Below are 26,365 nucleotides of genomic sequence, written 5' to 3'. Positions count from 1 at the left end.
TATGGTGTTTATATAGTATAAGCTATTAGAGATTGATTTGGAATATAACTCTAAGAAGAGTTGTTTACCTAATCGGGTACTCTTGGGACTGTGGTTGGTCCGCCCATAGAACATATGATTGAACCAATTTCCATATAACAACCGGTCGGACCGTACAAACCTGTAGTAAGCCCAGAATGTATAGAATGACCATTTTAGTCATTATTAATATCAATGGTATAGAGTCATCCGCACTTTCTGTGAGATTACTAGAGTCGAACTACTAAATTACCCATAATACTAATGCCAATCCAAAATAAATCAAAACGTTGGTCAAACCCCTTACTAGGGGTGAGTCTCTTGTTAACTAGTGATGTCAAGATTTATCCTTCAAAAAAAGTAAGACCCCTCATCAAAAGAACACCATTCCTTCTAAACCACATTCAAAGAGGACCTATCGACCAATACTTTCTGATCTCTCTGCTCTTGATCTTTCTCATTTTTTCCTACACCACACTTGCATATAGTCCTTTCATTCGTTTTTATGCAATTTCCTACCTTAGGTACAATGTTGTTTTTGATGTTTATGTTTACAACATTCACACTAAATTATTTGCTTGTGTTATTTTAATCAGAATCAACGTCTTCTCCAATACTTTCCAGTTTGAAGCATTGGAAGACATAAAAGCTATGATTTTGAATTCTTGGCATCAAATTTAAAAATTTGATTTGTACCCCAAAAAAAATAGTACACTACAATGTGTTTCACATTGTTCAATTTTTTTTATTTTTTTATTTTAAGCAGAAGAAGTGTTTTTATACTAACAATGTTTTTCAAGGATTAAGATATTTCTTAAATGGGGAGTTTTACAAAGATACCCAAAAACAGTTTGTGAGAAATAAACGTCGATTTCTTTTTAGGAGAAAAGAGATTTATGGATAATTATTGTTGCCTCTTTGTATTGTAACTTAATTACTACTTGTTAGTGCAACTACAAGAAATGCTATCTTGGCTCTTTGATTCGCTCCAGATTCAGCTCTTGTTCCTGAGGACCAAAGCAATATGAAAGTGGGCCGCCTCTGAGGAAGGGAAGCCACCTCCGACGATCTAGTCAGGCCAGCAAATAAGAGGCTCCATAGAGGAGTGAAGACCCCAAGAGACGATGAAGATCCTCCTCTTGAAGGGTTAGAAAGCTGAAGATAATGAAGGCTGGAGTGTGTAGAGCTTACCCCCTTTCTTCCTCGCGAGGCGAGACTATATCATGGATCCTTACCTTCTCTCTCGCAGTTGAGCGAGACAAGGATTTTGGCGGCCGCCACCGTCCTTCGGTGTGCAGGATCTCGACAGAGATCTTGTCGTTTCTGGGCTCGAGGAGACTTCGAATCATCCTAGCTGCTGAGGTTGCGTGGATATCCGGCTCAAGCACATGGGCCCCTTTCCACGTAGGCCCTTTTTAAGGAATGAGCTGGATGAGCTGGCTTGAGGTGGCTTGAGGCTTCTTTAATTGTCTTGGTCTGGGTGAACTTATCCTTCAGGTTCGGCGATATCCCCAACCACAACACTACTCTACCCATATATTTTTTGAAATTATTAATATAACCTTAGACTTTATCTGTAATTATTGTTACTCGCTATCGTTAAACTCAGTTAGTTAAATGATGACGTGATAACTTTTATTCATTTAAAATTTTCAAAATACCTCTAAGGTTTAATTCTACTTATTTACACTTTATATTAAATTACATTATTATCTTTATGGCTCTTTTTTGTATTAATTATTATTCCCAATTATGAGAATTTTACATTATTTTAAATTGTTTGGCATCTATTATCAGTTTTGTTTTTATTTAAAATAATAGAAAAGCCTCCAAAGTCCATAATAGAATTTTTGTCTATTATGGATTATGGTGAGAATTTCATTTTCTTTATTTAATGCAAAGATTTACTTAAAATATTATACTTAAGATGAGGGTAAAATAGTCAATACACATTATTTTATAAAAAAAACATATATATTTTTTTCTCTTTTCTCACTTGTTCACTATCATTTTCTAACAATTTTTTATCTTGACATACCAAACTTATTTTTCATTCCATAATTTATTTTTGACAAAAATCACCAAACCATTTATCATTATTGACCAATAATAAATTCTTGTACTTATTTCTTTCAAATATGCAGAATAAATAATAAGAATTTGTACCAAAAAGAGCCTAGTAATTAGGAAAAATTAACCCTAATTTGATAGCTCCTTATTTTTTAGATTTTTTGTATTTACTTTTCAATTTAGTGTTATTTTATAGTTTTTTATTATTTAGTTTCCAATTTGAAATTATCATACTTCCATTTAGTTTTTATTTATTTATTATATAATTTGGCATTACCAATTTTAGAAAGTTCTTTTTCTTAGCAGAAAAAAATAATTTATGTAATCTTTTTCTGAAATTCAAAATAATAAAGATACAACTTTAAAATTGATATTTGATATGATTTTATTTTTTATTTTTTTAATGAGGATAGTATTATATTTTGACCTCTTAATTTTAGAATGACAAATTAGAAATTAAACATGCAACTGCAAAGGTCATAAAGAACATGATTCTTTAATAATTAAGCTATAATATAGTAGGCAACAGTAATTATCTATAATATTAATTATAATAAGTGATTTTATACACTAAAATTATAGGGGAAATCTAAAACTAACTAAACCATAGGTGTGGAAGATCTAAAGATTCTAAACTGACAAAATAAACTTTTAGTGTGTGACTTACTTTAAAGGAATAATTCAATAACTTGATAAAAAAGTAAAGTATAAATGCTAAATAGTGGAAACTGGAGGAGTCAAAAAGTTGAAGGATTGTTAGGAAAAGAAGAAATGTAAGAAAGATGTATATGAGAATTGCTAGTTGTTTTTAGAAGATGGAAGATTTAATATGACTCTTGATTTTATTTTTTTGTTAAAAAAAACATCTCTTGAGGTCATGGCAATAGTTTGTTGGAAAAAAAAACCTCTTGAGTTCATCGTGTTACATACTTATAATACACTTTCATTCATTTATAGTTATCAATTGATTTCTTTTTAAAAGCAAAGGTGAAAAATTGATATGAAATGATTTTTTCCCCCAAATCAAAGAGTGATATGATATGATTTGATATTCTACTTCCCTTCTCACTTCTTTTAATGATAAGGTATTTTATTAATATTTTACTTTTCATTCTTCCAAAACAACAGTCACCTTAAATGTTGGGATTTTATTGGTAAGATGACCAAAGGTGGATGGTAGGTGATAGAAAAAAACACATTATTATTAATAAAATGAAGTTTCAACATTGACTTTAATTCTATGAATAGTTTCATTTAGATTTTGAAACTTCTATCTAAATGAGCTTAACTTTGAGGTCTAAACCAGCTTTGTAGTCTTGAGTATAGAGTACTATTTTAACACATCAACGTAAATTTAATGGTTTTGTTGTATCAGTTTTAAGAGATGAACCTGTTAGAATATTAATCAAATATTTCACATAAGATGGATTTTAGTGATTGTGTTACACTTGGATTTGGTTCCTTATTGGTCTGATATGAGTAATATAAAATTACTAAAACTCTTTTATGGACTAGCTAATATGAGTTAGTAGAGATTGTTAGATCTTGATGATTGATCTAATGAGTTTGTCTATATAAAGGATTCAAGGTCCCTTCTTTAAACCCTAATTATCAAGTTATTTTTTGTGTTAGTTCAAAGAGGTTGTTCTATCGAACTAGTGAACAGGGATGAGTCTATAGGAGAAGATTTAACATTAAGTTGATCATAAAATCATGTTCAAATTCGTTATTCATGGGAGATTGAATAAATGCCTGTTTGGTTACTTGAGTCTAGAGATTTAAAAAATGTAGAGATTTCAAATCTATGGAATCATGATTCATAAAATTAATTGTTTGGTACTGTTTAGTTAGCTTGAATCTTTGGAATGAAATCTGTAAATTAATCCCTGAAAAACATTTTATGGAGTCATGGTTTAAATGTTTAACGCTTTTTATGGTAGGGGTGAAATTTCTAGATTTCACCTCATATCCATAATCTACAAATTCAATTTTTTAGTGTAATAAAGTGAATATCTAGATTTCATAAATCATGGAATTCACTCAACCAAACGGTATAAATCTCTTATTTATGAATTTAGAAATTTAAAATTTATGAATTTATGTAACCAAACAGACTTTAAGATATTCCGCTGCGCTTCGTCTCCAAAAAATATGATAGATTTATTTTTAAGGTGTGGATAGATGTCTCAAGCGATGAAATCAATTTCACATCAAAGTATTCTACATTAGAGGGGAATCTTGCCTAGTTGTGCATGTGATGCTTATCGTTGGATCTACTTTATGTAGATTTCATTAAATCTCAACCACTTCAAAACACCATGATTCAACTTAAAGTGGAAAATAAATTATTGATTAAAATACGTTTTGAACCGCTAGAATTTAATAGAATCTCAAGAAGACCATGGGCACTGCCACGTCGGACGAACTGCCAAGCAAAATCTCACCCTTCCACGAGGTTGTTCCAGATGTTGTCCCACCACCAGGCATTAGGCCCCACAATATTGTATGACACTTTCCAAGGACATAGCTTAGATATCCTGTCACAACTTTTTCTTTTGGTGGGGTCATTTGTCATTTTCCTTTTTGGTAATAGGGTCATTGGTCATTTTAATACAACGCTTTCATATAATCATACGTTTCCATTCAAATTCCCAACTCCCTTGCGACCGTCTCCTCTCTGGTCCTCCAATGCCGGAGACTCGAATGGCGTGATTTTGTTTTGGATTCACTCATCTCTGTAACAAACAAGCAATCTCCCACCGAGCAGCGATTTTACTAAAGCACCCCCAGACCCAAACCTGCTAGCTTACTTGCTTGCACGATCTCTAAAAGCAAAAACGGGTTTTTTCTTGCTCGAGGAAAACCTCACATGGTCGACTTGGGTTGCTTTTTCCTTCACTTTTCCTTGAGGAAAGCTGCAGAAAGGTACGATTCTATCAATAATTTTCGATACTTCTGGGTTTAATTTGAACTCCGGTTTTCCCTTGAAAATGGGTTTGCAATGAATCATTTTCTTTTTGTTCTTTTTGTTCTTTTTTTGGGTAAATAATGTATGAATTATGAATGTGGCAACTTGCAGGAAGATAGGATCTTGATCTGATGTCTATTTTGGTGTTTTTGGAATAGGAAATTTGATTCATGGACGTGTTACAACGGGAACGGGCTTTTATGTGATCGTTATGAAGGGAATTTGTTGAAAGAGGTCTGCTTTCCCTCCCCTCTTCTCGTTTTATTTCAATGTGAATCTCATTGAAATAATTCTGATTGCCTACTTCTACCTGCATTTTTTTATTCTGGAAGGAAGAAAGAATTGGTTATGATTATCTAGTTTTTCTGTTCATTAAAAGTGAAATTCTTTGAACTGAACTTTATCAGCTTGTTCTTTTTTATTTTTTTTGTCAATATGATTGCAGAATGAAGGGTCTAGCTTATATGTTTTGTTAATTAAGTTTAACGATCTCTTGGTATTTATGGAATTAGGATAAAGTGGCATCTCTCTTGTTTTTTAATGAGGGTGTTCCAATATAACTATCTGCTCAATTTCTTTTTCTTCTCTCTTACATGACTTTGGTGGGTGTTGTTTTAAGTTGTTCTATTTAATTTACTAAAAGGATGCAGAGGATCGGGGTCCCCAGGGAAGTTATAAGTTCAGTTTGAAGTTAAGTATCATTCACACTGATATTTTGATTGTGCATTTTGGGATAGAAAGTACTGCAGAATATGGATCTTATTCTCAACCCAGTTGTAGCGGCATTAACTAGAAGAAACGGTATGGGTGAGCATTGTTTGATTAATGTTACTTGAGTAGGAAGTAGCTCCTTTTTGTTTTTGAGAAAGGGGTAAAAGGCTTTTGTTGGAAGATCAAATAATGATTTAGAGGAAGTGACTTCAGAATTCAGTATCATAGTTTCAGGAACCCAAATGCACATTATCAGAATATAAGGATGGAAGAATATGTGAGACAACACATGGAAACATGCAAATATTGGGAATCATTACATACATGAGGAACTTCTTATTGCATGGAATGCTCCTTGTTTTCTCATTTGCATTTTGGTGATTAAATTTAATATATTGAGCATTGAGGTCACTTTTCCCTTTTATTACTATTAAGTAATTTTTTAATTTTATGTAACTATGTTAACTCAATCTGTTGAGTTTGTTGCCAGTTCTTCTGGTTTCCTTATCCTGTAATTATGGGGAAGAAGTTTTGCATTTTTATGCCCCCCTCACGGTACATCTTGGAAAAGACAGGAAGATATAGCTAATTAGCAAACAAGTACAGAAGTAACTATACAATGAATGGTCATGCCATGCTCTGTGTGGTCTTCACAGCCTCTGACTGAACAAAACACAGTATTGTTGTTTATTGATTAATTTTTCATAAATGAGTTCTCTCTTCTTCTTCTTTATTTTTATTTTTTTTTGTTTGAAAAAATTTGATATTTGTGGCAATGTCAAGTAAATAATCCTTGGGGATGTTAAAGTATCTAATGGATCTGCTATAACCTCCAGGGGTTACAAGTGCTTTCCATAATTGTTGTTGGAATGTTTTACTTATTTAATCCTTGATTTTTGAAACTAGGGGAGATCTTGAAAAACTTGTTACTTCTTTAACCCGGCCACCACCCCCCCCCTGCGGTTTCCCCCCCCCCCCTTCTGTTTAGTGTTCATTTCTCATATTTCTTCAACTTGATGGTACATGATTGCTTCCTTTGTTATAAAAACAAGTACATGTAAAAGACGTGATTTTCCTTTGTAGATCCCGAGTAATAGATCCCATTTAATTTTTTCCCTTTCCTCAATTTGTTTTCAGGTTGAACCATGTTCTGAAGATTTTAGATCTCAAATAATCTATTTATAAAGTTGGAATAAGTCGTGGTGAGTTTGCTTCTGTTATTCTTTATAATTGGTTTCTGGAAATTAGTCGGTCACTAGTGAAATGATTCTATAAAGAGAGCTAAAGTGGACCAACTTATATCTTGCCTGGTCCTCATTAAGTTATAAGGTCAGAGTTTAGTCCAATGTCCTTCTCACCCTCCCATCCTCTCTCTGACCACATGCTTTTATTGGATAATGCGTTAGGTTGCATGATTCTGATTTCTGGTAGTTTCGTTTACATTGTTTTCTCCTTTTCAGATATATGGCTGAGGGGACGATTGAAATACTGGTGACCCCAGAAAGAACGATGTTAGACGATAATAATATACGGAACTCTACTGGGAAAACCAGTACATCAAGCAGTAGGAAAAAAATTCTTCCTCATTATCTCAGAGCTTCTACTGGTTCTTGCCACGATTTCTGCAAATATGGAAGAAAAGTTGCTTTGGAAGCTGTGGGAAATCGTCATATTCCAAGAAGAATTGCAACCGCCATGGTGAGCGTAGATGAAAAACTAAATGTTGCCATTATATCAGCAATGAAGAAGAAAACTGCCACCAAGCTCAGGCCTTCTCTTGATTCGAAAACCCAGTCACCCAGCAGTTCTGGAACAATCAAGCATGAAGCCTCACCATTTGGCAAGAAAAAGGTGGCCTCTGTAAAACAAATTTTGTCTCCTGCTGAGCAAACAGAGGTTTCGCTCGGTCAACCTTCTTCACCTGCAGAGAAATTTGAGGTCTCTTCGAAGCAAGCTCTGCTACCTGCCAAGAAAGTAGAGGTCTCTCCAGTACTAGCTCCATCACCTGCCAGGAAAATTGAGGTCGCTGGGAAACAAATTCTGTCACCATCCAAGAAAGTAGATGTTTCTCCGAAACATGCTCCGTTACCTGGAAAGAAAATTGAGGTCTCTCGGAAGCAAGTGTCAGCCACTGAAAAGATAGAGGACTCTCCAAAACAAGCTCTCTTACTTGGCAAGAAAGTTGACGCCTCTCGAAAGCAAGTGTCAGCTGCCAAAAAAGTGGAGGTCTCTCCAAAACAAGCTCTTTTACTTGCCAAGAAAATTGAGGTCTCTCGGAAGCAAGTGTCAGCCGCCAAAGACATAGAGGTCTCTCCAAAACAAGCTCTCTTACCTGCCATGAAAATTGAGGTCTCTCGGAAGCAAGTGTCAGCCGCCAAAGACATAGAGGTCTCTCCAAAACAAGTTTCAGCCGCCAAAGACATAGAGGTCTCTCCAAAACAAGCTCTCTTACCTGCCAAGAAAATTGAGGTCTCTCGGAAGCAAGTGTCAGCCGCCAAAGACATAGAGGTCTCTCCAAAACAAGCTCTCTTACCTGCCAAGAAAATTGAGGTCTCTCAAACGCAAGCTCTTTCACCTGCCAAGAAAACAGAGATTTCTCCAAAACAAGCTCTGTTATCCATCAAGAAAACAGAAGTCTCTCAAAAACAAGTTCAGTCACCTGCCAAGAAATTAGAAGCCTCTAGAAAACAAATTGTGTCTTTGCCCAAGAGAAGTAATAATTGTGCAAATCCTGAAGGTTCTTCAGAACCAAAGTTTATAGCAGCAAAGCGATCTCCTCCCTCAAGTCTTTTACGTGGCATTGGAGGTAAAAGAAATGGTGATCGGAAGACAGTTAAAAAAATTGGGACCCCCAGAATGGATGAAAAGAAAATGTTGAGGACCCCAATAGCTTTGGTATCTCCTACATCTTCCATGTTAAGTACTACTGTGTCTAGGAGTGAAGAAGCTGATTCTAGGCCGAAGAGCTGGGATGAGGTTATAGAAGTTGAACCCATGCTTTTTGTCCCAAACACTGAAAATACATTGTGTGTCATTGAACAGCCTGAAAGCAATTGCTTGGTACCGTCCCAGAGTGGAAGTCATACAAATCAATTGTCATCTCCTACATCTTCCATGTTAAGTACTACTGTGTCTAGGAGTGAAGAAGCTGATTCTAGGCCAAAGAGCTGGGATGAGGTTATAGAAGCTGAACCCATGCTTTTTGTCCCAAACACTGAAAATACATTGTGTGTCATTGAACAGCCTGAAAGCAATTGCTTGGTACCGTCCCAGAGTGGAAGTCATACAAATCAATTGTCATCTCCTACATCTTCCATGTTAAGTACTACTGTGTCTAGGAGTGAAGAAGCTGATTCTAGGCCGAAGAGCTGGGATGAGGTTATAGAAGCTGAACCCATGCTTTTTGTCCCAAACACTGAAAATACATTGTGTGTCATTGAACAGCCTGAAAGCAATTGCTTGGTACCGTCCCAGAGTGGAAGTCATACAAATCAATTGTCATCTCCTACATCTTCCATGTTAAGTACTACTGTGTCTAGGAGTGAAGAACCTGATTCTAGTCCGAAGAGCTGGGATGAGGTTATAGAAGCTGAACCCATGCTTTTTGTCCCAGACACTGAAAATACATTGTGTGTCATTGAACAGCCTGAAAGCAATTGCTTGGTACCGTCCCAGAGTGGAAGTCATACAAATCAATTGTCAGCACCTTCATCTTCATCATCATTGTCATCACCAATAAACCCTTTATCCTCTCCGTCCTCTCCATTGCTGTCTGTGCACGGTGAACCATTAAATTCTTTATCCTTTCCATCATCTCCATTGCTGAGTATTCATAGTGAAGAAGAGGATCCTGTTTCTGATTATGATGAAACTGAAAACGAGGAATCAGAGTTCATGCTTGGTGAAGCAGATGACGCCATTTCTGAATATGATGAAACTGAAAATGAGGACCAAGTTGAGGCTTCAACTGTGTTATATAAGAAGCCTGCAAAGGAAGGTGGTCATCCTGATAATACAGATTGTCTGCCGCAAAAGTTAAGTTTCAATAGAGGAAAGGTGGTTAGCCTTCCATCTGAGAATAGTAGTCCCCGGAAACTCAGATTCAGGCGTGGAAGAGTGCTAGGGGAGAACGATGTTAGGGGTGACACTGGAAGGAAAAGCTTCCGGAGGAGAGAAGTTACTCGTGGTAAAAGTAAAACAGATGGTACCGAATCTGATTCTGAAAAGGTAGTTCTCAGACACCAAGATGTGCAGGGCAAAAAAGATGCTCAAGGTTTGTTTAATAATGTTATTGAAGAGACTGCAAGCAAGCTTGTTGAGTCCAGGAAGAGTAAGGTCAAGGCATTGGTGGGTGCATTTGAAACCGTCATTTCCTTGCAAGATTTGAAACCTTCTACTGATTGAGTTCCAGAGCTGTTTCCATCATCAACCATAACTTGATTTTGTAAAGGAAACACTAAAATGGGGGGAAAATGGATAAGTTGACAGTGGCTTGAAGCCTTGAATCTTGCCATGCAGTGTAAACTGTAAGGGTATAGGAAGAGAGCTCAACTCACTTGAGGTGGTTGTTTAAAATTGAAAGGTTTTCTTGTTTGTGTGATGATTTTGACCTGTTAATTATCAATTTTAGCAGAGGCCTTGGTTGTTGTTCAAATGTTTAATGTGTATTGTTGGTACCTGGCTGCAAGTCTAAATCTTATCTTCACTTACTCTGTCTCTGTCTCTCTCTCTCTCTCCTTCCCTTGCTTTTGCGCTTGGGGTTGATTAGGAATTGTCCATCCTCAACACAAAATTGTACAGGCAAGGGCTTCCTGGTAGAATTGGGGGCATTGATGCTCCAAACATGTAGTCGAGACAACACCTTAACGTTAGGAAGTGCATTGTCGGTTTCCTTGGGATTGAAGAGGAGGAAGTATGTCAGAACCTGTGGCCCTTAGAAGCTCCCCTCACCCAAAAATTCTTACTGACTCAATTTTAAAGTATTGTCTCTGCAAATTACAACAACCCATAAACCAGTATCCAGAAATCCTCCTATTGCACATCTGTTGTCTTTGGTTATTCCTTTGTGTTTAGGATGTGTTGTTTATGCCTTGTGTTTTGGCAGGGATTGCTATATTTGTTGGGATGATTCCTCCCCCCTGGACAAACTGTCCCCCCCCCCCCCCTTCATACCCTACTACTCTTTTTTTGATTACCCAAGGCAACAATGCTTGTTTTAGTCTGCTACAGGCTGCGGCTCATTCGCTCAAACCTACTTGAGGGAGAGAAGCTAAGTACCTTGACTTCTTTACTTCGATCCATGCTTGCTGGACCAAACAAATGTGGATATCTCTCCTGCATTGAACCCTCTCAACTCTCGAGATACTGCCTAGATTAGTGATCGCTTCATCTGACCTTCAAATATGCAGTCGTGTGTGATCCCACAACCTATGAAATGCGAATTTATAAGTGTAGTTCTAGCCTAATTTTAAAGGGACCAATGTATCTGGGACTCAATTTCTCCTGTCTTGATCGCAGTATTCTTTTGGTTGGTGATACCTTGAGGTCACCAATGCTGAATTCTTATGTTTTTTACATGCTGGGCTTGTTGATGGAAGGTGATAATAAGTCTATCACGTCCAGGAAGCTTTCAATCATCTTATTATTAAATTTGTCCCCAGAGGCTCTCCTGACACCAGTCACTGGATTTTGTGTGTAGACTTGACTATTACATCTCATAGATCACTTGCATACAAACTTATCATGCTTATAAATAAAAATCCAGTTCGTATTCAATTTTGGCTAAGGTGTTACATGATTATTGTTGCTTCAAGTTTCAGTAGTTATTTACATTTGTACGTATATAGACAACTGAAAATGTACTTATATATATATACACGAAGCCAACATCACATTCTTGGTGCTGGTGTGGCGCGCTCAGCAACATAAACCAGTGGTAGGGACCTTTCCTGTTTCTCTGATTTTTTTTGCCTTCTCTTTTGCTTTAAGCTGTTCATTTCTTCTCTTTTCCTCAACTTTTGCTTTTGCCCCCCTAACAACCTGTTCAATCCTGTTCATATCCACACGGTGCTGTTGCAAGATTATTGCCCTTCTCCGTTCCAATTCTGCCTGTAAATCCTTGAAAATAAGTTATCTGTTTCCATGAACAAAAAATCAGAGTCATCATTAAATCTCAGAGGAAACAAAACTCAACCTCTCGCTTGTCCAGGTGACGCCTAGCTTTCTTCTTCTTCTCCTCCTCCCATGATAGAATTGTGGCTTTCATCTTCTCATACCTACAATTTCTGCTTCTTAGTCACAGGTGAAGATGAAATTCAAGCTAGTTTCATATTTTCAATGTTTGATCAGTATGGTTTTTTAGGTGAAGATCTATGAACAATTTAAATACCGATTTTGTATTTTTGCCATCTCAACTTCCATCCAACTATCTGCTTTGGATTTTGGACCTCCTGCTCTTGTTGGTCTTGTATCCACTTGTTCAGCAAATGTTGGTGTCCTTCTAATTGATGGAACTCTGCTAGGAGCTTTTTCTGGTTTCTGACCCACTCTTTCTGAGTTTTGCACAGCAGCATACTCAGTTACAAAACTGCTAGTTTTATTTTTTAGCATATGAATTGATATAGACTTAATTCCCAGGAAAAATGAATACCTGAAGATTTCTTGTCTTCCTTTGAAGATTCCTTGCTTGTGGATTTTCTGGATATTTTACCAGTTTCCTGCTGCCCAGGCACTTCTTCCTTTTTACTTCTGGTCTTGGTAGGAAATTTTTCCAACCCCTCTCTGATCTTTTTCTCCTCTGCTAGTTTTGCTTCTTCTGAGTTGATGGCAAATGCAGCAGCTGCAACAGCAGTTGCATACTGACCATCATCACTGGAATCATAATCCTTACTCATTTGTCGAGAGAATTGCCTTTGGAACCAATTCTGTTGCTTCTTTCTATCTGTAGAATTTTTTTCTGCATATTATCAGAGAATTTTTATGGCTTTTGTCAAACCAATGGGACCGTGCATGGGCAACCAAAGGGATGTATGAAATGTCATTTCACTGCTTAGTGTGACAGGGCATAAGGGTTGTTACTAGCAGAGCATTCATTCTCAGAATTTGAAAATTTACAAAGAGAAAAGCCTGACTGAGACAAATGACCAACATGAAGGCATAAATCTCATCCCTATTGATGCTTTAATATGTTCCCATTGGTCCCTCACTAATGCAAAAGCAATCCTCTGGACAAATCAAATCCCAGAACAGATAAAACTCATATGAAAAGGAAATAATAAGATTCAGCAAGCTTCCAAGAATGTTGAACATCATCAATACCTCCTTTGAAGGAAGAAATTTTCTGTGGTGGAATTCTTTGTTTATTCATGCTGGAGTCTTGTTGGCCATCCTGTTCAACATCAGAGAATCTCACCCTAATTAAGTGGTTAGTTGCTTCATGTCTCTTAAAAAGAGAATGGTAAGAGGGGAATTCTTATAATGATACTACTGTTGTCATAAGGGTGGGATTCTTTTTTCAAACAACATTAATTTTAGACTAGTCTCAAGGTTATACAGAATTGGTAAAACTAACATGTACAAGGAATGCCTCGGACGCTATCATTGAACTCTATTTGAAGTTTGAGAAATAGAGGAAAGCCATAAGAGGGTTTGAATTATGGAATATTTACCCTCTTTCATTGATTTATTCTTTTCCATCTTAATAGAACAGAATAACAGAAATGAGAATATGCTAGCTCTTCCTCCTTTTATTCTATATGTATAATATAATAAGATGTACCTCATTTGCTTAAGACGGTTGTCCATTTCTAGAGCCTGCCGTGACAACAAATCCTTTTAAGAGTTTCAAATGAGGGAAGAGCTTGTTGAACAGTGAATGGATTATTGATGCATGGTTGGGTACTTATGGACGACCCATAGAAAGGAAGGCTTGCCAAGGTTGTATTGGTCTTACGTACGTAGCCAGTGTATATAGGGTAGGGAAAGGGTGGCAAGCAAAGTTGAGATATGCTTTGCATGGTATTCTCGTTTGGATCTCCAAAGACTATGGAATGAAGGAAAGGATTTTGTATTCTTCATGCCTTGGTTTTGTTCTTATCACGTTTCAACAATCTTTCCACTTATGAAGATAGATATCTTTGGGTTTGGGGGGTCCAAACTCCAAAGGTGCTTTATGGTGCCTTTTCTGTAGTTGATTCATGGTTCTAAATTTCTAATACAAAGTGATCTGAATCTGTATATCTTCGGTTTTATGTGGAAAATCCTCAAGGGGAAGAAATCCCACAACCACCAAACAATCCACTAACTTCAACGAATTGAAGAACCAATTACAAAGGAAGAGAGTTATATATTTATACCAAAAAATCCCTAAATAGAGATATGATCAACACCGTCCATATCTCAGGGTAATCTGGGCTGTCGGATGAACAATTTCCATATCTTTGCAAGCTTTGTTTTCAGCGGGGGCCTGCCACCTCCTGCCACCCCTCGTAGTCACGCAGAATTGAGCCCACATACATAACACATTTTAGCACTTGAATTGCTCAAGCACATCACATTTGCAATAGTTAAAAGTTGTGTTATGAATTAGATCCGGATAAACCAATAGTTAAAGTTGCTTAATCAACTCCATGTAATCGGATTTCACTTGAATATTTTGATCTCACGTCTAGTGCTTAAAGAAGTCTCCATGTTTTGAGATAGTCAATAAAAGAGGCTTCGAACAAAACGGCAAGGTCAAGTAGGTCTCGATAGTAGTAGCTCCTAGTATTGGTAATTAAAAACAACCAACTAGACAATTAGATGAAGTGCTTTAGCTAGCCACAATCCTTGGTAAAGTGCAATAGATAGAACATCAATTTACTAATTGAGATTTCTAATGCCCAGTGGGACATCAACTTACACTTTCTATAAGATAAAAAATTCACAGGCTTGATTTTAATTCTCCAAAGGTGAGACACGTAAATATTGTTCATGTAGTATCAGTAAGCTATCCAATGTATAATCATCAGGGTTGTTTAGTTGGCAATGACTAATTTTTCTTAGCGAAGAGTTCATGTGTTAAAGTCTCCATGAATGTATATGTGATAGTCCCTGCCCTATAATATAAAGCAACTAATTCTGGAAAAAAAAAGTTATTCTGTATATAAACTATCTGGTGGGAATCCATTGATCCAACCGGTCCAGAGTTGGACCGACCAATAATATACACGTTTTAGCAAACCGGTTCCCTATGGCTATTGAGTTCGGTCCAAGTTGTGATTAATTTGGAGGTTTAGGTTTTGATTATGATTTTCGGGTCCAGTCCAAGATTGATACCCTTGGTAATTGGGCCCAACGGATCTAAAATTCTGCGGGTCCAGTCCAACACTGACACCCTTGGTGATTGGGCCCAACGGATCTGAAATTCTGCCCGCCTTGTGCTTGAGCTTGAAAATCACTTCAAACGGTACTCTCCTCTCCCTCTCTCGCATAGGGTTTCCCTACCTGCTTCTTCTCATTAACCATGGAAGCGAAGGACGAAATCACTGACGAGCAGAGAAAAAGAGCTGAAGAAAACCGACTTGCGGCTCTGGCAAAGCGTCGTCAGAGAGAAGCGAACAACAGAGAAGACCCAGACTCGTGGAGGCTCTTCAAATGCCGCAAGATTCTGCCCGAACCTAATCTTCCGCAAAACCCTGTAATTGCGTCTTGCCAAGCTCTGCCCAAGCCCCAATTCTCTTTGCCGTCGAAAAGATTCCGTGTCAGGCTGGAAATTTGTTCTCCAGATTCATTTTCTGCTACTCCAGAACCCTTGCTGGATTCTCCTTACCCTGGAGATGCTGAATGCTTGCAGAGGCTCAATGACTGCCTTTCATTTGTAAGATTTATCTTTTCATCAAACATAGTACCTTATCACGTTATATGAACTGTTGGAACTTGCTAGGCATGCAATGTACTTGCATACGTTGGTTAATAACTGTTTTTTATTTCTTTTCTCTTTCATTTTGTTGACTAGGTTGTGCCATTGCGATACACTCAAAATCAAAGTGGTGGGAATGGTTCTGTTTATAATCTGTCGGACTATGACATGGTTTCTAAGTGTTTAAAGTCTTCGAAAGACATTGAGTGCCAGGAGATTCCTTATCTAACGCTTAGAGCTGTTCAGTCGCTTTCAGGTTCCTTTGTCACTGGGCATTGGACTCCTTGCAGGCCAGAACATTTGCCTGATGATGCCGTTGATGCTTTGATAGGCTCATTGCCTAAAACGTTTTTGGATTCACTTTTGCCATTTCAACTTGATGGTGTGAGGTTTGCCTTGCGTCGAGGTGGACGCTGTCTCATTGCAGATGAGATGGGCCTAGGGAAAACTCTCCAGGTTATGTCTTGATCATTGCAGTTTACGTTGTTGGTTCATAGTTGTGCTGTAACCCAATATTTCTAGGAAGAAGTATGTCGAGTGATGGAATGATTGGTGAAGCCAGTTCTTTTGGCTAAAAAAATTGTAATCTTTTTTGCCAAGAATTAAATTTGAAGGTATAGCATGTCGTTCATTGGATTTAAATTCCATAGGATTGGTTATTCATTTCAATTTCACGTGCAAAGTTATACTTTTTAGGGTATTTATATCTTCTTTTATGAGAAGTAAATATAGACAACCCAAAAGCATTTTGCTGCCCCACAAAGTAATAAAAAAGATGAGGAGGAATATTGACCAAATGGGGTTTCATTAGATTTAAGATAAAACTAGAAGGAGGACTGATGCTGATTGGACACCAATCTAAAGAAAATTAAGGACCATCCTTCTTGCAGTGTTCTAGATTGGTCATCCTTGTCTGGCATTGATCTGGATTGAGTAGACCAGATGATCCAATATTTAGTTCTAGACCTCGTTACCTTAGTGGCCCATTTTGCATGTTTGTAATAATTTAGCTGATATATAGGACTAAACTAGCCAGTGCATTTAGATAGATGATCCTTGAGTTCCACTTATTTTGTGGCCTCATTTCAGATGGCAGTAGCAGCACTTGTTTATTTTAGTCAATGCACAGATGTATTTAATCAAAATACCCCTGATATCCGAAAAATGAGTGAAAAGCGACAAAAACAAGGGGGGGGGGAGGGGAGGCAGAGGTGTGACTTGAGATGCTAGTGGACATGGTAAGGGCTGTGGCAGTGAAACTGGTGGCACAGAATCAAGTGTTAGTTATTCATGATGTCATATAGCTTCTTTTTTTTTTTTTTTGGAAGAAATAATGGCTTCTTTAACCCAGGAATAAGCACTGATGCAACTTGATTGGTTATCTCTTTGTATAACAATGATGTCATATAGCTTCTTTTTTTTTGGAAGAAATAATTGCTTCTTTAACCCAGGAATAAGCACTGATGCAACTTGATTGGTTATCTCTTTGTATTACAATGATGCATGTTGGAATTGTCATAATGAAGTTAGTCTATAATGGCTATATCATAAATAATTCTTCAATATTAACTTTAAATCTATTCGTAAACATTTTGTTATTTATTTGAAAGAAATTTTATTTGGGAGTACATTCACCTTATTAAATGTTATCTTTGATGTTTTCATGTGTTTTCGTCTTCTTGTAGGCAATTGCAATTGCAAGCTGCTTTATCAATGAAGGCCCTATCCTTGTTGTTTGCCCTGCTATTCTGAGATATTCTTGGGCAGAAGAATTAGAGCGTTGGCTTCCTTCTTGTTTACCCACTGATATCCATCTTGGTATTTCTTCAGGATCATTTTTCAGTGCTGTTGAGAATGACACTTGCATAAATACCATGCCTAATTTTTATGATCTGTCTTAGTTGTCTTGTACTTTTGTTTGAGCTACTTTACCAATATTAATATGCCTTTTTGTGCCTTGTGCTCTCTGATAGGACACAATGTTGAGGGTGTAGGGGTGGGTAGTTGTAGGTTATCAAAATTACCTGTGGGAGGCACACATGGGAAGTACTTTTGTTAGGATTTTGTGGGGCTATGTTATGTGGCAGGAGGCAAGGGGAAGGGGGGATGAATTCAGTTTTGTTGAGCAAGGTTACTTGTGGGAAGGGGAAGACCCTTGGGTGGGCATTGTGAAGGGTGAACTCAGATCTGTAATGAAGTTTTGTTAGAGAATTTAGTGCAATTAGCCATTTATATTTCTTTTTCAGATCGGTTTGTACCTTTCAAGTGATCTGTGTGTGAGTGTATTGAGCTAACCAGGGAGTAATTGAGCTGGTTTTGGTGTTCGATCAATTGGTAATTGGTGGTACGATTGAGAGAGAAGAGGTGTTCTTATCACTTTCTTAGAATTCATTATTAATTCATGCTTTTCGATTGAGCTGTCTGAATTGTTTTGAGTCACAAAATTAGTAGCTATAGAATTTTGAATGGTTTTGGCCTAGTAAGAATTGGTAAAGCTCAACTCTTTCTTTGTTGCAAGCCTTGTTCTTGGTTGAAAGTCAACCTAGAAAGGGGGGGGGGTAGTGGTATTGCCTTGTCCTTTGCAATTAGTTAACAATTAAAAATTAAAGCAAATATAGGAAGCAAGAGAGACTAAGACACAATATGTATAGTGGTTCGATTCTAATGAATCTACGTCCACTCCTTCGAAAACTTTCGAAGGATTCCACTAGTTTCTCCTTTTTCAGTATGGTGGGTGGGGACACAACACCTCTTACACTCTCTTGATCAAGGAAAGAGCACTTTCACACAATCTTTGATTCTGGGCAAGAGCACCCAATAGTAAATAAGAATTTAAGCAAAAGTAAACACTTACAAATACCTAAGGGAGTGGCACTGTCCCCTTGTATAGATGAGTGAGTGAATGCAACACTTTTGATTCAAATTTAACTCACAGTCGTTGCTGTCATTTAATGGCAGTAGCTTTGAATGGGAAATAACTTTAAAGACAGGCTGATCCCACAGCCAAAGCAGAAGCTTGGACTTGGACACCCAAGGCTAAGCTTTTTATTGGACTTTAAACACCAAGGTGCAAGGAGCATCTTAGACCTGAAACATCAAGAAGCTAATTCTTGGACTTTAAACACTAAAGAATCAGTACCATAGAATGCAGCCTTGGTAATGGCAGTCCGAGCAAGGCCTACTCTAGGATCCTCTACAATAGAATCAGTTCTGTCCAATTTTGGGTATGGCTATAGGGCTGATTTGGAGGGGTTGGGGTGTGTTTCTGTTTGGTGAGTGACTAGGCCTGATAAATTATATCTGTGGACTGATGTAAATCTGGATAGGTTTGGACAACTCTTAAAATCTAGGAGTTGGCTTAGCTAATTTATTGAACATTGAAGTCAAATGGATAGAGGGAGAGTTGGGAGCTGAAACTAGGATACAGGTGGGGGTCTGTCGGGGGGGAGACGGTTCCGAATTAAAGAGAAGGAATTTTGATGGCTAGACTGTGCATGCCCCTGTTGTCTGTTAAAGCGCATGTATGGAGCCTGGTTTGTGATCAAGGAGAGTTAGGAGCTGAAACTAGGATACAGGTAGGGGTCTGTCAGGGGGGAGACAGTTCCAAATTAAAGAGAAGGAATTCTGATGGCTAGACTGTGCATGCCCCTGTTGTCTGTTAAAGCGCATGTGGAGCCTGGTTTGTGATGTTGCATTGATCTCAACAGAGATGTGAAGAATGATCAATTGGGGCCAGATCACCAGTACTGTACCTGTCCCCAAGCTGATAAGGACGAAATACTATAACTTGAACCACTAGCATGGAATGAGGTGGGAATGAGCCCCCAATTTATTGGGTATAATTTTCCTCTCCTTTGAGGAAGACCTCAGCACAATGGTAAGGTTGCTCCTCAGCACAGGTTCGAGGCAGGAAACAGCCTCTCCGCTAGGCAGGGGTAAGGGTGTTTAAATTACGGCCCTCCCCAGACCCTGGTAGTGGAAGCATTTGGCACTGGCTGTCCTTGACTTTTACCATACTTACTGACATCCTTTATCATCAACGAGCTGCCAATGAAAATTCTGAAACTGTACTGTCTCATATACTCCTTAATATCTTTCTCTCTCTCTCTCTCTCTCTTCTTTTTCTTTTCTTCCTCTTTTTTTTTTTTTTTTTTTTGAATTTTCTCTTGTTCAATATAGTTCAATCTGTAGCACTGTAGCAGTAACACTTAGATATGCGTTTTACATGAATTCTCTCTGTTGTGTCATTATTGGTTAATTTGCTAATATTGTGTTCTAAATTATATGATGGTCACACTTATTAGATATAGAGTTATCTATATTGTTGGTTCTTTAGTGCTGTGGCTTGAATTTGCATGCCGTTGATTATCTCATGTTTGGCACATTGCTTAATAATTTTTTTTGTTTTCCAGTTTTCGGTCACGAAAATAATCCTGCCCGTTTAACGAGATGCCCAAGAGTTGTGGTCACCTCGTACACAATGCTTCACCATCTTCGCAATAGCATGCTAGAGCTTGAGTGGGCAGTTGGGATTTTTGATGAATCTCACCATGTACGGTGTTCAAAAAAGGCTTCAGAACATCCGGAGGTATTGCTTATGCCTGCCATTTGTTAATGAAAAAAACGTGAACCATATTGATGCTTCCTTGGGTAATTTTTGTTGTTTTATATCTAAAAGTTGATTTTGCTATAGTTCTGTTCCACAAAAACTACTTTTTGTAGCTTCAGGATTCCAAAATGAATAATAGCTATTTCAGCTTTTTTAACTAAGAGTCCGCTATGTGGATTGAAATATTCTGGGTTGGTAGTTCGAAATGTATTTAATTACCACTTCTGCACTTCTTGGTTGGCCCAGGTCAGTTGAACAAGTTGATTTCTTGTCCTCCTTTTTATGTCTCTCGCCCTCTTGCATTCTCCTTTCTCCACTTTTTCCCCCTCTATTAATTTCTGTTCATCCCTCTATTTCTCTTTTAATTTATTCTTCAGTTTTTTCCTTCTCACTTTTTCTTGCATGTAACTCTATGCTGCACCCTTTTTCTTTTCTCTTTGTTTTGTTATTTCTCCAATTTATTCTGGATTTGCTCGTAAACAATTCTATTCTGCCTTCCATTTTCTCCTTTTTTATTCTCTCTTCTTTTCCCTTTAATGTCTTTCTCTATTACCCCTTAGCCATTTACTTTCATTCTCTTCATGTTATTTGGCCCTTTGATGCAGAATCATTACCAAGTTGGGCTTCTTCCTTAGGAATAGTCTTGGATTGAATCATATATGTATTTGGTCTTTTGATTCTATGGGTTTACTTTGTAATTGGCCAATTTGATGGGCCTTAGAGGTAGAAAATAACAAAACAAGATTTCTTTCATTGGTTTAGTTAGTCTTCTTTAAATCTATTCTGTTTTTATTTTTTTTATATCATTTGAACTTCTTTCTTTAAATGTATTTTGTTTTTGTTTTTTTTTTTATTTTTATTTTTTATATCATTTTAATTTCCTAGCAATTTACATTCGAGTCAGTTTCTAATTTTGAGTTCAAGTTTGAGTTTGAAACTATGTTAGCCAATGTGGCTATAAATATAGACGTAGTTGCTCAGTTGAGCCATGAATTGATGAATTGAATTTTGAGTTTTGCTCATTGCTGCCAGTGAGGTACAGAGGTAGCATCTACCCCCTCTCTCTTATAAAATTTCTTCCCTTTTTGTTACTTGAATTTCTAACAAGATCAAATCTTCTTATCAGCAAATTAACCTGCTTTTCTCTTCTAAAATTGTAAGTTGAATTATCCCGATCCCCAGTTTTTCTTCTAACCTTTAAAAATATGGAAACCTAATTCCCCGCCCCCCTTTCAAACTTTTACCAATTCTGATTTTAGAAGCATCCCAAATGTTAGAGATCATCCCTATCTATTATTACCTAACTTCTCTCTAAGTCACCTCATTCCAATAACCTTTCATTTCATATTTTAAGGACCTGCCCCATCGTCCACAACAGCCCATCACTTAGAATCTCTTTAAAGCTGTACAATCATCATAGCCTTTGTTCTTATGTATCCCAATCAGCTATCCCAAAATCTTGAAACCCTAAACCCTTACTCTTTGAGTTAAGATTCTGGAAAACTGGCCCTCAGTTGATCCTATTTAATCTAGGGCTCATCATCGTTATGGAAAACACTTTGAACTTGGTGGGTTTTAGCTATCTTTTGGTGCTGAAACTTGCTCTTCAGCCTATTTCAGGTCTTCTAATTTCTAAACACTGGTGGCATCATATTTATGGGGGGGAAAAACTTTTAAATGTGCTTTTTATTCGGGTGCCAAGTTTGAAACCGCTATGCTGAAGATGCACCTTATTTTGTACACTTTGTATACTCGATTACAAATACATTAATAAAACTACAAACAAGTCTGATACATTACACATGTTCATCTTCATAGTTCAAAATGTCAAATTATAAATTTAATATGATCAATAAAAAAAGGCAAAGTAACGAATCTGAGACTCGTTACGGAACATGGTTTAACTTCATCAAGGTTTTGCTTCAAAAATCCTTTTATCCTTGCAATTGATGGAGTAGGAGCATTATCGATCACATGGAGGCTCCGACCAGGATGTTGGCAAAATATGGTCAAGAATAAGAAGATTTGAACTCTCAGTGGCAAAAGCCCTCTCCTTGGTGAGGCCTGTGAGCTCTTGTCGAGATTTCAACTTCATTGAGTTGGGGAGCTTTTAACAATTAGGTGGGGTTAAATTTCCGTTCAACCGAGATCTTGAGTCTACCAATATTTCGGTAATTTTTGTGACTAACTGGACTTGTAGCCCATCTCACCTTGCCATCACAAAAAACGAGATATCTTGCAAAATTTATTAAGTTCTCAAACTATGGGCTTATTCCAATGCGATCAGCTACATGGCTCCTAAAAAGGTAGAAAGTGAAGAGGGATGAAGTCAAATGACACCCAGACATCACACAAATCACTAGGGCACCATTGCTGTAGACTGCTTCAAAAAACTGCCTAACATTTCATTCCAAGTCTCAATTAGGAGTGTAAAAACATAGGGCAGCATTACATCATCAAAGCGCGCATCTGGGGGCATTTGTTTGGCATGACCATCTCAAATGACTCTTCTAAGCTTATCTTGTTTCGGAATGACTGCCAACTTAGTTCTAATAAGATCATTTGTTTGTCTTGTCCACAATTCAGAATTCTAATTAATGGGGGCATTTGTTTGGCATGACCATCTCAAATGACTCTTCCAAGCTTATCGTGTTTCGGAATGACTGCCAACTTAGTTCTAATAAGATCATTTGTTTGTCTTGTCCACAATTCAGAATTCTAATTAATGGTCTAAAACATTCTTTATCTTTTAAATGTCTTTTTTAAAATAGTACCCTCTTGAAGACTATATTCTATGTCTATTGTGATCAAGAAAAGTTCATTATTTATGGATTTACCCCTAGGTTGTAAATATATTACATGGTTTTAAAATTTCTGAGACATTACAATTTGCTTTGAAACTTAGCAGGTTTGGGTCTAAATTTAGTAATCTGTATTTCAAATCTGACTTCTCTATGTTCGATTTATAGGTGATCAACTTCGTTGTTCTTCTATTTTTTTTTTTTTTTTCATCTGTTTGGATTTCCTTCTTCTCGGCCAAGCATTTCCCAACTAAATAGGGTTGGCTACATAAAAACTGCTCTACAACTTGACTCTATTTAAGGTGATAAGGTCATGCCACTTGTCAAGCCTATCTTCACAGACTACTTCTTCATTGGGAAAATTCAGTCTTCCCTACATTCTGCTGCACTCAAAGGTCTCGCTCCAAGTGGTCATGCCAAATTAAACAATGCTCTTTCAATTTTGGCCTTCCCTTTGAGTTTCTTTTACTCTTATTTAAATTTTGTTTCTTTCCTCTCTTACCCTTCCAATATTCTATTATTTTTCCATGATACATTTTGTTTGCTATTGTCTGTAAACATTATATTTTCTAATAACTTTGTCCTCTTTAATAACAGATTCAAGCTGTTCTTGATGTTACAAACTGAGCCCAGTCTTCCTTTTTCTTATAATCACGTTCTATTAATGACAGATTCAAGCTGTACTTGATGTTGCAAAGTTACTCAAACGCATCATCCTGCTTTCTGGAACTCCTTCTTTGTCAAGGTTGTATGCAAATGGACCTCTAGAACTGATAAGTATTGATGTTGTGGTATGGTTTGTTTCTTTAAAAGTGAATATCATCTGGAAGTTGTCCATGGTTGAATTATATTCTTCTTTGTATGGTATTATGTTTTCAGGCTGTTGTGGGATTCTCTTCCCTTAGACATCCCTGTTTTAGTGTTTTTTTTTCCTTTCTGATTGATGACTATGGATTCATCCTAAACGTTACTTGTTTTTTTCCTAGGTGAGCATAGGCCGTTTGACATTTTTCACCAAACAGATATGTTGTGGTAAGTGTTCTTTTCCCATTGATGATCCTTCTGCATTCCAGAAGTGGATAGCAATGTTGTTTTAGTGTTATTTATGGTTCTTGGTGCAAAACTGTGACTTGTCTTAAATTACTCCATGTGCTTGGGGTAAGGCTATTGAGCTGACTTGAGGCTTTATTCTTGCTGATTGATTCCTTATTTCTTTAGGCCTGGTCTTCTCGGGAGAAGCAAGTTTGAATTTGCAAAAAACTACTGTTCAGTAAAATCCTATCTGCCTTCTCAAGCCATGGTGTTCCAGGTATATTTATATACACCTCTATACATTAAGGTAGCCAGTATCTCTGGCCTATGACTTAGATGTTCAGCTTTTTTTTCCTATGCGAACCTGTGTGGGATTCTTTGATTTTCAATGCTTTTGTAGATAGTTTATTAAGTAGATAGTTAAGAGTTCTTTTTAATCTTTACCTTTCCTTGGAGTCTGCGGTTTTGATCTCGAATTTTATTCAACAGTAGTGATTATCTGTTTGCAGAAAATTGAGCCTTTCTCTGACAGAATTTTACTTCTTGTAAATTCTAGAGCACAAAGAAGAGAAGGAAGAAGAAAAATAGAACTGCAGCTCTGGAGTTCAACCATATGGTTAGAACTCCACAACTTATTCTAATATGTAGGCAAATTATAAACAAGGAAACAGATCACCAAAAAATAAAATAGCAAAACCAAAGTACCCTCCCGCCAGGGGACTTGGTAACATTGAGACTCCCTTTGGGATATTTCAGAAATTCCCCCTCATGCTGGAGCATAGATATTTTTCATGCCCAACTTGCTAGAAATTTACTTAGTCCTCCCACTTCCTAATGCCTTGGCTAAAAACATCTGCAAGTTGTTCTCCACTGTGAACATGTTAAGGAAAATGAGTCCTTGTTGCATCCCTCTCATGGAACACAGTTAGAGGCAATGTGGACAGAAGCTAGGTTATCACACTGCAATTGCATTGGAGCAATTCCATCAAATCCAAGCTCGTCAGACCTGCTTCACTCATTAGAGTTCACAAGGTGAACTATCCCTTGGTTACTGAGATTCTGCACTTGATATAGGGACGCCTTCTCCTTCCATCTCTTGCAAGAGACAAGGTTTCCACCAACTGAAGCACAACACCTAGTGGTAGACCTCCTATCAATTGGGGACCCAGCCCAGTCAGCATTAGAAAAAACCTTCAACATGAGGTTTCCACCAACAGAAGCACAACACCTAGTGATAGACCTCCTATCAATTGGGGACCCAGCCCAGTCAGCATTAGAAAAAACCTTCAACACGAGTATGTTCGTGATCAGATACAAGAGACCATGCCCTGGAGCCTTCTTCAAATAGCAAAAATTCTAATAACAGCACTCCAGTGAGATGTCGTATAAGAGAACAAGAATTGACTCACTACACTTGGTCATGTGACTGTTAGATACTTACAGCTTACCCATCAATTGAAAATTCTTCTCAAGATCACTTATAAATCACCATCTTCAGTTACCAACTTCAAGTTTGGATCCACAGGTGTATCCAATGGTTTAGATCCCATTGTTCTTGTTTTTGTAAGCAAATCTAGAACATACTTATGCCAAGAAAGGCAAGTACCTTTGCCTGATTGAGTAGCTTCAATTCCTAATGATATTTCAAATTTCCTAGATTTATGGTTTCAAATTGGTGATGCAAAAATGTCTTCAACTGTCCAATTCATTCAACATCATCACCTATAATAACTCTGTTTTCTACATACTTAACCAGACATATTCTACCCATCTTTGAGAGATGATAGAAGACAAAATGATCATCCCATGGCACAACAACCCATACTTCAGAACAGCACTATTGATACTTCAGAACAGCATTAGTGAGCTTTACAAACCAACACCTGGGAGATTGTTATATGACTACTGTTTCAGCTTGCACAGCAACCCACGTTCCCCTTGAGCAACAAGCCCAGGAAGTTGATCCATATATGCTTCTTGATGCAAATCACCGTGAAGAAAAATGTCCTACATATCCAACTGATAGAGGCCAGTGATGTGAAGCAGCCGATGAAATCAAAATCTGAACAGAAGCAAGTTTGGCAACTGGAGAAAAAGTCAAATGTTTCAGTTGAATACCCTTCCAAGCGAGCTTTCAACCCAGCAAGGGAACCATCAAGGTTCACCTTCACAACAAACACGCAATGGCAACCTACAACCACCGAAAACATTTCAGTCAAAATTCGAAATATCCGCAAAATTTGAAAAAATTTCAATTT

The 26,365-nt window shown here is 37.3% G+C and overlaps 3 protein-coding genes across 11 annotated transcripts in view; 2 read left to right on the top strand and 1 right to left on the bottom strand.

The window, feature by feature from the left end:
* The first annotated feature begins 4,731 nt into the window (after positions 1–4,731).
* On the top strand, positions 4,732–10,467 carry LOC149006591 (uncharacterized). Of its 2 annotated transcripts, XM_089166382.1 has the most exons (4): positions 4,732–5,013; positions 5,215–5,290; positions 6,905–6,969; positions 7,228–10,467. In XM_089166382.1, the coding sequence occupies exon 4, from the start codon at positions 7,232–7,234 to the stop codon at positions 10,169–10,171; it is 2,940 nt and encodes a 979-aa protein (XP_089022508.1). In that variant the 5' UTR covers positions 4,732–5,013; positions 5,215–5,290; positions 6,905–6,969; positions 7,228–7,231; the 3' UTR covers positions 10,172–10,467. The 2 variants fall into 2 exon arrangements, with proteins under 2 accessions (XP_089022508.1, XP_089022509.1); XM_089166383.1 differs by lacking the exon at positions 6,905–6,969.
* A 977-nt stretch (positions 10,468–11,444) lies between these two features.
* LOC149006590 (uncharacterized) lies at positions 11,445–13,666 on the bottom strand. Of its 7 annotated transcripts, none has more exons than XM_089166574.1 (6): positions 13,545–13,666; positions 13,085–13,179; positions 12,417–12,605; positions 12,156–12,318; positions 11,961–12,042; positions 11,445–11,875 (listed from the first exon to the last, which is right to left on the bottom strand). In XM_089166574.1, exons 1-6 carry the CDS (start codon positions 13,568–13,570, stop codon positions 11,684–11,686), a joined length of 747 nt encoding a protein of 248 aa, XP_089022700.1. In that variant the 5' UTR covers positions 13,571–13,666; the 3' UTR covers positions 11,445–11,683. The 7 variants fall into 7 exon arrangements, with proteins under 7 accessions (XP_089022700.1, XP_089022696.1, XP_089022697.1 ...); XM_089166570.1 differs by having other exon boundaries at positions 11,446–11,875; positions 12,417–12,722; XM_089166571.1 differs by having other exon boundaries at positions 11,446–11,875; positions 12,417–12,707.
* Positions 13,667–15,209: 1,543 nt separating this feature from the next.
* Positions 15,210–26,365, top strand: part of LOC149006589 (SNF2 domain-containing protein / helicase domain-containing protein / HNH endonuclease domain-containing protein) — an 89,265-nt gene continuing 78,109 nt past the window's right edge. For both annotated transcript variants that reach the window (XM_089165250.1, XM_089165249.1), the window contains exons 1-7: positions 15,210–15,623; positions 15,762–16,121; positions 17,351–17,483; positions 20,078–20,253; positions 23,747–23,820; positions 24,072–24,107; positions 24,294–24,384. In XM_089165250.1, coding sequence (XP_089021376.1) covers positions 15,270–15,623; positions 15,762–16,121; positions 17,351–17,483; positions 20,078–20,253; positions 23,747–23,820; positions 24,072–24,107; positions 24,294–24,384 — 1,224 coding nt within the window. In that variant the 5' untranslated portion in view covers positions 15,210–15,269. The remainder of the gene's footprint in view (positions 15,624–15,761; positions 16,122–17,350; positions 17,484–20,077; positions 20,254–23,746; positions 23,821–24,071; positions 24,108–24,293; positions 24,385–26,365) is intronic.

This window comes from Hakea prostrata, chromosome 8, assembly GCF_041222555.1.
Source record: "Hakea prostrata isolate BN-2017 chromosome 8, UWA_Hpros_2, whole genome shotgun sequence".
In the NCBI taxonomy this organism is placed as follows: domain Eukaryota; kingdom Viridiplantae; phylum Streptophyta; class Magnoliopsida; order Proteales; family Proteaceae; genus Hakea; species Hakea prostrata.
Note: the sequence above shows the minus strand (reverse complement) of the source record. Positions and strands in the feature narration are given on the sequence as shown.